Below are 9,280 nucleotides of genomic sequence, written 5' to 3'. Positions count from 1 at the left end.
TCGTCTTGAATATATCCAGTTCACCCTTTCTTTTCTCAATTATTAGAAGGGCGTGCAATTATACATTATAATCTCCGTTAGACGATCTCTAATTAGGGCTTAATACATGCTATTAGAATCATAATTACATTTTGGCGAACAAATGATTATTGAGGAGGAATAAGTGTCAGATATGCCAGAAATATGAAAGGAAAAATAGAGAGAATTTTTGGGGCGGGCAAGGTTAATTAAAGAGGAAGGAGGGAGAGTAGTCGAGTGGGGTGTGAAGGGGACGCATAAGAGCGTGATTAGTGACTTGTCAGGTAGTGGGAATGATGATAATAATAATGTGAGTTGAGTAGAAAGAATGCCTCTGGTAAGGGAGGCAGTGATTCAGACAGCCCGAGCAAATATCTTACCATTCTCTTTTATTCCACAGCTTCACCGATTGCCCATTGCCTATTGCCTGTGCGCTCATTACTATTCACTTCCTCGCCTCATAGCTTCAGCCTATATAGTGCAAACCATCCAGCGCAACATTCGCCCTCCTCCACCTTTTCTCCTTCTTCCTCAACATTCCTTCCATTCCCTTGTGAGTTGTCAATATCCTCTCTCGCTTCTCGTTAACTTGCAATTGCAGCGCTAGAATATGCGAAGCATGGCGAGCTCTCCCTCCTCCCGAGGCATTGCCGCTATCGTCGGCGTGGGCCCCAAGCTCGGCCGATCAATCGCCCGCAAGTTTGCTCACGAAGGCTACACCGTTGCCATCCTTGCTCGCGACCTAGGCACTTTTTGCTAATTTCTTCTCCCTTTCTGTTCGATTAATCTTTGGAAACTGTGATGAGCGGTAGTTGATTATATCATGAATGAACAGGGAGGCTGTCGAGATTCGCGGACGAGATAGCGAGGGACGAAAAGGCACAGGTATTCGCAATACGAATTGACTGCTCCGATTCGAGAAGCGTGAGAGAGGCATTTGAAGGAGTGCTGTCTCTAGGATTTGTGGAGGTCCTTGTCTATAATGCTTACCAGCCTCTTTCCTGGAACCGCACTTCCTTCCATGACGTTCGCGTCGAGTCTTTTGAAAAATCTCTCGCCGTCTCTTCCGTCGGCGCCTTCCACTGCGCCCAACAGGTATGCATCATCTCACCAATTTCTCGTTCGGCAAATATTATAATTCAACCATTTTACGATGGAAAATCGGTTTCCAGATCATTAATCCACAATTAATTGTATATAACATAATTCTGGCTTGATGGAATCAACGAAGGTGCTGCCGGGCATGGTGGAGCGGGGAAGGGGCACAATTCTCTTCACTGGCTGTTCGGCTTCTCTAAACGGCATTGCGGGTTTCTCGGAACTTTGTAAATATATAGTCCCCTTTCTCATTTGATTCGTTTGGTATCATATATTTTATTATTATTTAGCAAATTAATTTGTTGGGATGGGACATGGGAGATGAGACAGGCTGTGGGAAATTCGCTTTGAGGGCACTATCGCAGTGTCTGGCCAGGGAATTTCAGCCCCAGGGAGTGCACGTAGCGCATGTTATCATCGACGGTGTAGTTGGCCCGCCGAGGTTCGATCTCGTTGGTTTATCGTTATCCCTTTCCCCTCTCAGTCTCATCTTTTACTTATTCAGTTCCTCGTGTAATATATGCCCATTCTTTCATGCTTGATACTTTGTTTTTGTTCACCATGAACGATGAAATTATATGAAATTTTTTTTGATTCTCTCTTCCCAGAAAAAGAAAGCTCAGAGATGCAAATTGGTGATTAAATCTTGGGGTTTGGACATGTTATGCAGGGGAACAGCGGCATTTCAGAGAGCGTCCATTGGGGAACAACCCAGTGGAGTAGGGGACGGCACGATGGACCCCGACGCTCTTGCTCAGACCTACTGGCAATTGCACGTTCAGGATCGTAATGCTTGGACCCAGGAGATCGACCTCCGTTCCTCCACTTCAAGATTCTTCTAGCTATACTAGTTCTTTTCCTTCCCGTCCCATTCCTTTTCTGATCAATCATTCTCGATCGAGTTTCTCTCAGTTAATTCTATGCTCTTTTCCTTGATCTCAGTTATACATAGAAGTGAAAAGAGGTCGAGAGAGAAGGTTTTATTTTGTGTCTTTTTTTTTTCAATGTAAAACGTATGCATATATGTTCACGAAGGGCTTGTTGTAAAGTTGCCGTCGTTTCTGAAACGTAACCATTGAGACTTGGCATTTTACTCTAAAACATGACCAGTGACAATTTTGTCGGCAATGGGACGACTTGTACAGGGAGAATCGGAAGTGGGATATGATAGTGTGATGGGTCCAACCTCGGAAAAGCTAGAAGTGGGGGGAAGGGGTGGGATGGGGACAGGGTTTCATGGATGAAAGAAGGACTTCGTGTTCCAATGTGGGACACACAAACTTGGGAGTACTTGCTTCAATCTGGAACACTTTCTTTTGAGCGCATGGTGATGAAGAACTGCTCGTTGGCATGGAAATGGGAACAGAAATGTTTCGAGGAGGGGACAAAAATTGGGGAGTGAGTGGTAGCACTCAGAAAAAGAGAATAGGGTGTGGGTGACGTGTCAGTTGCGATATTTGTCGGAAGAGCCGTTAAACATTGTAGGGCGGAGGGGCTTCACTGACAACTCAACTACTTTGGATAACGTGACTGCGGGGTCCACCGCAATGAATGTGAGTGGGTATTACATGATTGGGTGAAGCCGGGCGACGCTTCCATTCATAATTGAGCTTTGTAATTGCCATCGTATCAGACCCAGGGCGTCTCGTCTCAAAAGTTATTGTTGCAACGTGTCTAGTCTCCAGACACTCTCACTGCCTCATTGATTCGCTTCTTGACTTGTGACTATGCTCTGTAATGCTGAACCTATTTTATTAGTTTAACTGTTTTTATAATTGCTTGCTGTAAAGGTCAAAGCATATTTTTGCTTTTGTAGCTCGCTGGCCCCAGAATCGGCGTGTAGGTTGAAGCCTACGTCTAGAGGGGGATCCAGTTCTCTCTCTCTCTCTCTCCCCCCGTCTTTCTTTCTTTCTTTCTTTCTTTCTTTTGAGATCTGGGTTATCTCCAGTATTTTGATTTTGACCTCGGTGCATACAAACTTGGATTTTTTTGTATGCATTTAGGTAGTTTAGGAACCCAAAAAAATAAAAAAAAAAATTGATCTATTTTTTTTTTTTTAAAAGTCTTCTCGAACATCTATTCAAAAGAGTATGTTATTTTATTTTAACGTACGCTTCCTAAAAAATATTAACTCTTTGCCTTTTATACTAATAAATACTTGAATTGTTTATTGTGAATGAATTTATTGTCAATGATTTAATCCAATTAAATTAAATTGTTATGCTTCAGAACATAGGAAAAAAAGTAAAGAAACAAAGCACCCTATGTATCCTTCAAGTATGTACTGAATCACAATTCAATGTATCCTTCATATATTTACCTATTCATGAAATAAATAGCATAAATTCTAAATAGAAGTATATTTATCAAAAATTTAAGGTAACTGATTTATCAAATATCTATTCCCTGCAGACCAAAATATAAAACATTAGTAAATAATTCATGATTCTCAAAAAGTATTAGGTGAAACCTTAATTTTTTTTAAAAAAAATTGGACCTTTCTAATTGTATCTTTTTTCAAAAAAAGTAACAAATGAAAAGGAGATATAGGTGCAAAAATTATAGAAGTTATCAAATATTCTATATTTTGAACCAAATAAGACTTCTAAAAAATGTCTTATATTATAATTGGGAGGGAGTAACTTGTAAATGTGGAAGCAGTTGATAGGTCTACAAGGCTGACACTAGAAAAGAAACGAAGGCCCATATTACCTAGCATAAATCTAACCATGAGATCATGGAAGCTATATTTTACAATCTAGCTAGAGTGAGACCTGTGCATTTGCATAGAACCAGCTGAGGGGTTCAAAATGAGTTGCACTATATATGATTTATCAACAATAATACTTCTTAAAAATATTGAATTAAAAATATAGATCACCTTAGACTACAATTCCTCCATCCACACATCTTAGTTCTTGAAGGAAATGGATGCGTGGCCTGTCAACATGTTCTGCATTCAAATGCCTTCTTTTAGAGGTGTACCTGGGGATTGTATAGGCAAGACTATTAGTGCCAGTTGCCAGATTTGATCTAGACGAGACATTTTCATTAACATAAGACCCGGAAGGTGGGAATTCATGTTTCCTTTCTTCTGACAAATGAGGAATCAGCTGGAAGCTGATAACGGTCAGCAGATTTATACCATCCTCTCGTAGATAATGTTCTTGAAGATGCATTTTGCTTCCAAGTTGCTTGTCTTGGTGAAATGGTCTCATGAGGCTGGGAGTCAGAGATTGTACTTCGATGTCCATCAAGATCAAGGTGTCTTGCCTTTCGCATGTGATTGGTACATGATCTTCTCACCTTTGATGGTTTGGTATGCTGGATTTCAAAATGGCCGTTGACACCTAATTATATATCAAATATAAGCAACACAAGTCACCGATGATATGAAAGACTAAAACATAGTGACACATGCCGCTCCACTTACATCCATGTGCACTACATTTAACCTTCTTTTGTCTCATTGCTTTAACAAGCCTTGCCTCAGCACCACGTAGGTGCTTCTCAGAAAGCACTTTGACTCTTTCAGCTTCATTAATCCATCTCTAAATGGAGGAAGAATAATACAAGCACTAAACAGAGTAGTCAAAACAAAAACACGTAAAATGCAGTGACAGATACCTGTCTGTAAGTTTTCAATTTATAAAGATTACGGCCCTTAACAAGCAAAGGGAAAAGTGGAGGCAACTTCTTAACCCCACTACTCCATATGACTTCAACCTGCAGGAATTGAATGGAATAAGGACTCACAATAGGGGAGAAAAAGTTAAATCTTAAGGAACCTAAAATCAAGTGCAGAGAGCTTTTCGCAAAAAGTTTTTTAGAATCTTCATCCAAAAGATGTCTTAGCACATTTATTTCAAAATTACATGCAATTTTTGAGATACACTAAGATCTAATATGCTTAATGCCATATAAGATACTAGGAAGCACTAGCAAATTTGAAAAATATCCCATTCTATTGAAACACTGTGGGGTTTTCAAATCCAAAGTTCCAGAATTGTTCTTTTTATAAAATACTAATACTTGTGTATCATTTTTATGAGAACTTGTGATTGTCAACAAACATGGAAATCTCAAATATATCTTGGTATCTTGCACCAAAGCGTCTAAATGTAAGAAGTGTATCAAACACCTTTACGGACAAGAAAAAGATAAAAAGACAGGATAAATTAACAGTGTAATGCGTTAACCTAATTTTTTTTTTTGTTTATTTGATTTGTTGGGGTCTTAGGAAATTTAAGAGACTAAGAGTTATGTTTCAGAAGCCAAGGAGCAATTGCACTGCTTGCAGCGAATAACCTCAACAACAAATTAAAAACCAACTATTACCTAAAGACAAAGTACTAAAAATGCAAATATAGCCTCACGTTTATAGTGAATTTATAAAGTCTAAGCCTTACTGTGAAGGTATGTTGCTGCTTTGTTGCACCATAACTTTCTTTAACTACCCTCCCAGCAACAGTTCTTTTTCCTAGATGTCTTCCTCGCTGGGTTGCTTTATCAAACCTATCAAAATTATACCACTGAGTTAAGAAATAAGAACAAGGGTCTAAAAGAAAATCTCTATATCAATATTGATGAAGAGCTAAGAGAGGAGTACTTTTCACAAACGTTCTGTCTGAACAGGACAACATCTCCCTTACATACATCACCTAAGAAAAGCAAGCAGGCTATACTGATCATATAAAGAACTTAAACATAAAAGTAGATGAAAATATAATCACAAAACTATTTACCAGTACAATCAATGATAAAGGATGATCTCGGATAAAGTGTATATCCATGTCCATCTTTAATCCTGAAATATCAAAATAGACACTAAATAATGCTAACATTGGAAGGTAAATATCTTTTTAAGTTTAGGAGTTGCTTTTCTTCAGACAGCAAGTTATATGAAAGTTTATAAAACTAAGCAGTCTTGTCTTCTTTGGAAAGAATCAATATCTTACTTACTCCATTTTTTCGTTTTTTGATAGGGGGAATAAAAAAAGAAATTTCCAATCACTAACATGAGGTGGTCAAAGGAGAAAGTCACATTCGAGGTGCTAGACCCATAAAACACCTGAGACCAGAGGTGCAGAAAAGATACTTGCCTGAGTGAAGCAAGGAGCAATAATTATAACACACACACACCCACACACACATATAATGTAAAGAGTATGAACGAAAAAAATGGATTAATGTAAATCCAAATAACCTTCACATACACAAGAAATTGACAAAAAGAACAACGTGCATGTCCAACACACTTCAAAACACACGTGTCAGACACAACGTGACACCTGAAAAACTGCCTGACACATTGAATTGTCATATGTGGCAAAGTCTATGCTTCTTAGCCAAAATAAAGTCACCAGAACCAAATATAGAACATATAAATTCTGGCAGCTCAAGTGTGCCTCATAAGCGTCATCTAGTCCACAGTCCTCAATTTCCCCAAACTAGAAGGGATAACACATATGCATGAATTTTATGTGGCCAAATTTTACCAGACCACCTTGAAACTAAAAAAATCCATGATCATGACCAAAGCTTAGACATCGAATATAGGGAAAAGGCATCGCAAACTATCAGCACAGATACATGCATTTTGCGTGTCACAAGAGTTGGCTAAGAAATTGTTAGCTAAATACGAAGATCAAATCATCATACGTCTCTAGGTTGCTAGAAAAATATTACCTCCAATGTTCCCTCATTCTCTCAATACAAACATCTCTATTCCCTGCCAGTCTGAGGCCATTTTTCCGCAGATATGCTTTGCAATCTTTCAATTTCAGAGATTTTAAATCATTTCCTTCCGCAAATGAAAAGATGTAAACAAAATGATCAATAATGATTAATAAAAGAAAAGGAAGTGGAATATTCTTCACAATTTGTTACTCATTTTAAGCCCAAGAAGTAAAGAATTAGAAGAATTCGTGTAACTAAAAATTGATTAGGCAGCAGGCAGGACTGAGATATACAGAACCCTCAGAAGAACCTTGAAGAAAGGCAAAAACTTTGTCGGAAAAGGATTTATCATCACTGTCGTCAGACTTTTCATCATCGTCATCCACAGATTGTCGCTCATCGTCATCATCAGCGTAGTCGTCGTCGCTGGTTGTATCTTCCATGTCATGATCATCAATTTCTTCAGAAGATGAAGAAGATAGAACAGTGATGGCGCGCTTCCCTCTCGTCTCGCCCATATTTGAACGTGATCAGAATCAGACCAACGAAAAGGGAACCTTTGCCTCTGTGGTATTGAAAGCGCGCGCTACTTCCCCCCGCGCGATCTGGGCCGACTTCCAGGGAACCAGTTTGGGTGATCAGCGGCACCTAAACGCACCGTTAGGCCATTTAATTAATTGGGTTTTGGCAATGGCAACCACCGAGGATGAGAGCCTCGGGGAGATCAGAATCAGAAGGGCGGAGCGAGAATGGGGTGCAGCTCATGGGGTAGGCTTCTCTGGCCTTTTCTCCGCCATCCCTGCTTTGCACTACATAACAGATTTAACGTGTTTTTACTTTTATTATATATTTATTAAAATAAAAATATTTATAAATTATTAAAAAAATTAATAATTCTGCTTAATCAATTCATATTTAATATGAATTAGAATATCTAAATTAAATCTTTACTATGTAGATTGATCTTATGGGGTAGGCTTCTCTGGCCTTTTCTCCACTATCCCTCCTTTGTACTATATAACAGATTTAACGCCTTTTTATTTTATATTTATTAAAATAAAAATTATTTAAAAATTTAATAATTCTAATTAATCAATTCATATTTAATATGAATAATTTAACTTTAATATTAAATTAAAATGTTCAAATTAAATTTGTACTATGCATGATAAAAAAATTACTAAAAATTATATAATTATTATAAATTTTTTTAATAAAAATAATTAAACCTGCATTATCCTGATCTTCCCCTGTGGTGCAAAGGAGGGGTACTGGAGGGAATACTCGGAGGAGAGAGCCCAATCTGTACTCATGTACTTGTAAGCATGATGTTGATGATAATAATAACATCTAAATCGTTCAAATTTCAATTGATAGGAAAAATGACAAAATTTTTTTTACTAAAATATATAAATAACAATCAAATCCTTCAAAATATCATAGTTTTTTCGAAGTTTTTAGATATCATCTTGATATTAATGATTTTAGATTAAATGATTAAATTATCCCCTTATTTAAAATAAAAATAATAGGTCTAGTTTCATTTTTTCAATCATAACTTTTATTTAAATAATCACAACTTTTATTTTATAAATCATAAAAATTAAATAAAAAATTATAACTTCTCATGTAAAATTTTTTTTATCATTGAAGTTTAAATTTTAAAAACAATCAATTACAACTATTGTTTTAGTAATTATAACTTTTATTTTGTAAATCACAAAAATTAAATAAGAAATCGTAACTTTTCACATGAAATTTCTTTTATCATTGAGTCCAAGTTCTAAAGTTAATTATTTATAACTTTTGTTTAAATAATTATAATTTTTATTTTGTGAATCGTAAAAATTGAACAAAAAATCACAATTTTTTATGTGAACTCGTTATTTTTAAATTTTAAACAATGAGAAATTTAGTAATTTAACTTAAAATAATAATGTCAAAAAGGTACATAAGGAACTTAGATGAATTATGAAATTTTAGGGTACCTAATTTTTGTTTATAATTTTGATAGGATTTTATTGTCATTTTTCTTATTTTATATTTATTAAAATAAAAATTTTAATAAATTTATTTTATCATTAATTTAGAAGATACAAATTTAATCTAAATAGTCTAATTTAATATTAAAATTTTTTAAGATTTTTATAAATTAATTATCCACATATACTTTGAACAATCTAAGTTTAAAATATTTAACTTGCAAATTTTTTTTAAAATACCAATTTGGAGGTTATCTTGATTTTTAATAGTTTATTTAACAAGATAAAAATTAATTAAAAGGGAGAATACTCTTTCCGTTCAAAAATATAAAGTATTTTTAACTGAATCTTACCCCCCAATAAAGTAATTATCTACTTTCTAACTAACGTTATATTTTTATATTTACCTCTATTAAACACCCTGCAATAAATATAAAGTCATTATCAATAGAGGTACTTTTAGAAAAAAAATAATGATTACACCTCAAAAAATTAAAAATGCC

The 9,280-nt window shown here is 35.8% G+C and overlaps 2 protein-coding genes across 3 annotated transcripts; one reads left to right on the top strand and one right to left on the bottom strand.

Moving 5' to 3' along the window:
- The first annotated feature begins 259 nt into the window (after positions 1-259).
- On the top strand, positions 260-2,891 carry LOC129321993 (uncharacterized). The gene is made up of 5 exons (XM_054968021.1): positions 260-764; positions 854-1,113; positions 1,250-1,343; positions 1,447-1,558; positions 1,787-2,891. The coding sequence occupies exons 1-5, from the start codon at positions 629-631 to the stop codon at positions 1,956-1,958; spliced, it is 774 nt and encodes a 257-aa protein (XP_054823996.1). The 5' UTR covers positions 260-628; the 3' UTR covers positions 1,959-2,891.
- An 828-nt stretch (positions 2,892-3,719) lies between these two features.
- Positions 3,720-7,596, bottom strand: LOC129321992 (zinc finger CCCH domain-containing protein 62-like). Of its 2 annotated transcripts, none has more exons than XM_054968019.1 (8): positions 7,106-7,596; positions 6,805-6,919; positions 5,862-5,923; positions 5,726-5,777; positions 5,526-5,631; positions 4,744-4,842; positions 4,550-4,667; positions 3,720-4,466 (listed from the first exon to the last, which is right to left on the bottom strand). In XM_054968019.1, the coding sequence occupies exons 1-8, from the start codon at positions 7,311-7,313 to the stop codon at positions 4,195-4,197; spliced, it is 1,032 nt and encodes a 343-aa protein (XP_054823994.1). In that variant the 5' UTR covers positions 7,314-7,596; the 3' UTR covers positions 3,720-4,194. The 2 variants fall into 2 exon arrangements, with proteins under 2 accessions (XP_054823994.1, XP_054823995.1); XM_054968020.1 differs by having other exon boundaries at positions 6,805-6,889.
- Positions 7,597-9,280: the final 1,684 nt, after the last annotated feature.

The sequence above is a fragment of the Prosopis cineraria genome, unplaced genomic scaffold (assembly GCF_029017545.1).
Source record: "Prosopis cineraria cultivar Desert tree isolate PC_DT_omini unplaced genomic scaffold, ASM2901754v1 PC10, whole genome shotgun sequence".
NCBI lineage: Eukaryota > Viridiplantae > Streptophyta > Magnoliopsida > Fabales > Fabaceae > Prosopis > Prosopis cineraria.
The sequence above is the reverse complement of the archived record's forward strand: the minus strand, read 5'-3'. Positions and strand labels throughout refer to the sequence as shown.

Coding starts and splice junctions, on each gene's coding strand:
- LOC129321993 (XM_054968021.1), top strand. CDS start 629: ATGCGAAGCATGGCGAGCTCTCCCTCCTCCCGAGGCATTGCCGCTATC. Junction 1,114..1,249: donor CCTTCCACTGCGCCCAACAG/GTATGCATCATC, acceptor GAATCAACGAAG/GTGCTGCCGGGCATGGTGGA. Junction 1,344..1,446: donor TGCGGGTTTCTCGGAACTTT/GTAAATATATAG, acceptor GAGATGAGACAG/GCTGTGGGAAATTCGCTTTG.
- LOC129321992 (XM_054968019.1), bottom strand. CDS start 7,313: ATGGGCGAGACGAGAGGGAAGCGCGCCATCACTGTTCTATCTTCTTCA. Junction 5,924..6,804: donor AGAATGAGGGAACATTGGAG/GTAATATTTTTC, acceptor TTGATATTTCAG/GATTAAAGATGGACATGGAT. Junction 5,632..5,725: donor AGACAGAACGTTTGTGAAAA/GTACTCCTCTCT, acceptor TAATTTTGATAG/GTTTGATAAAGCAACCCAGC.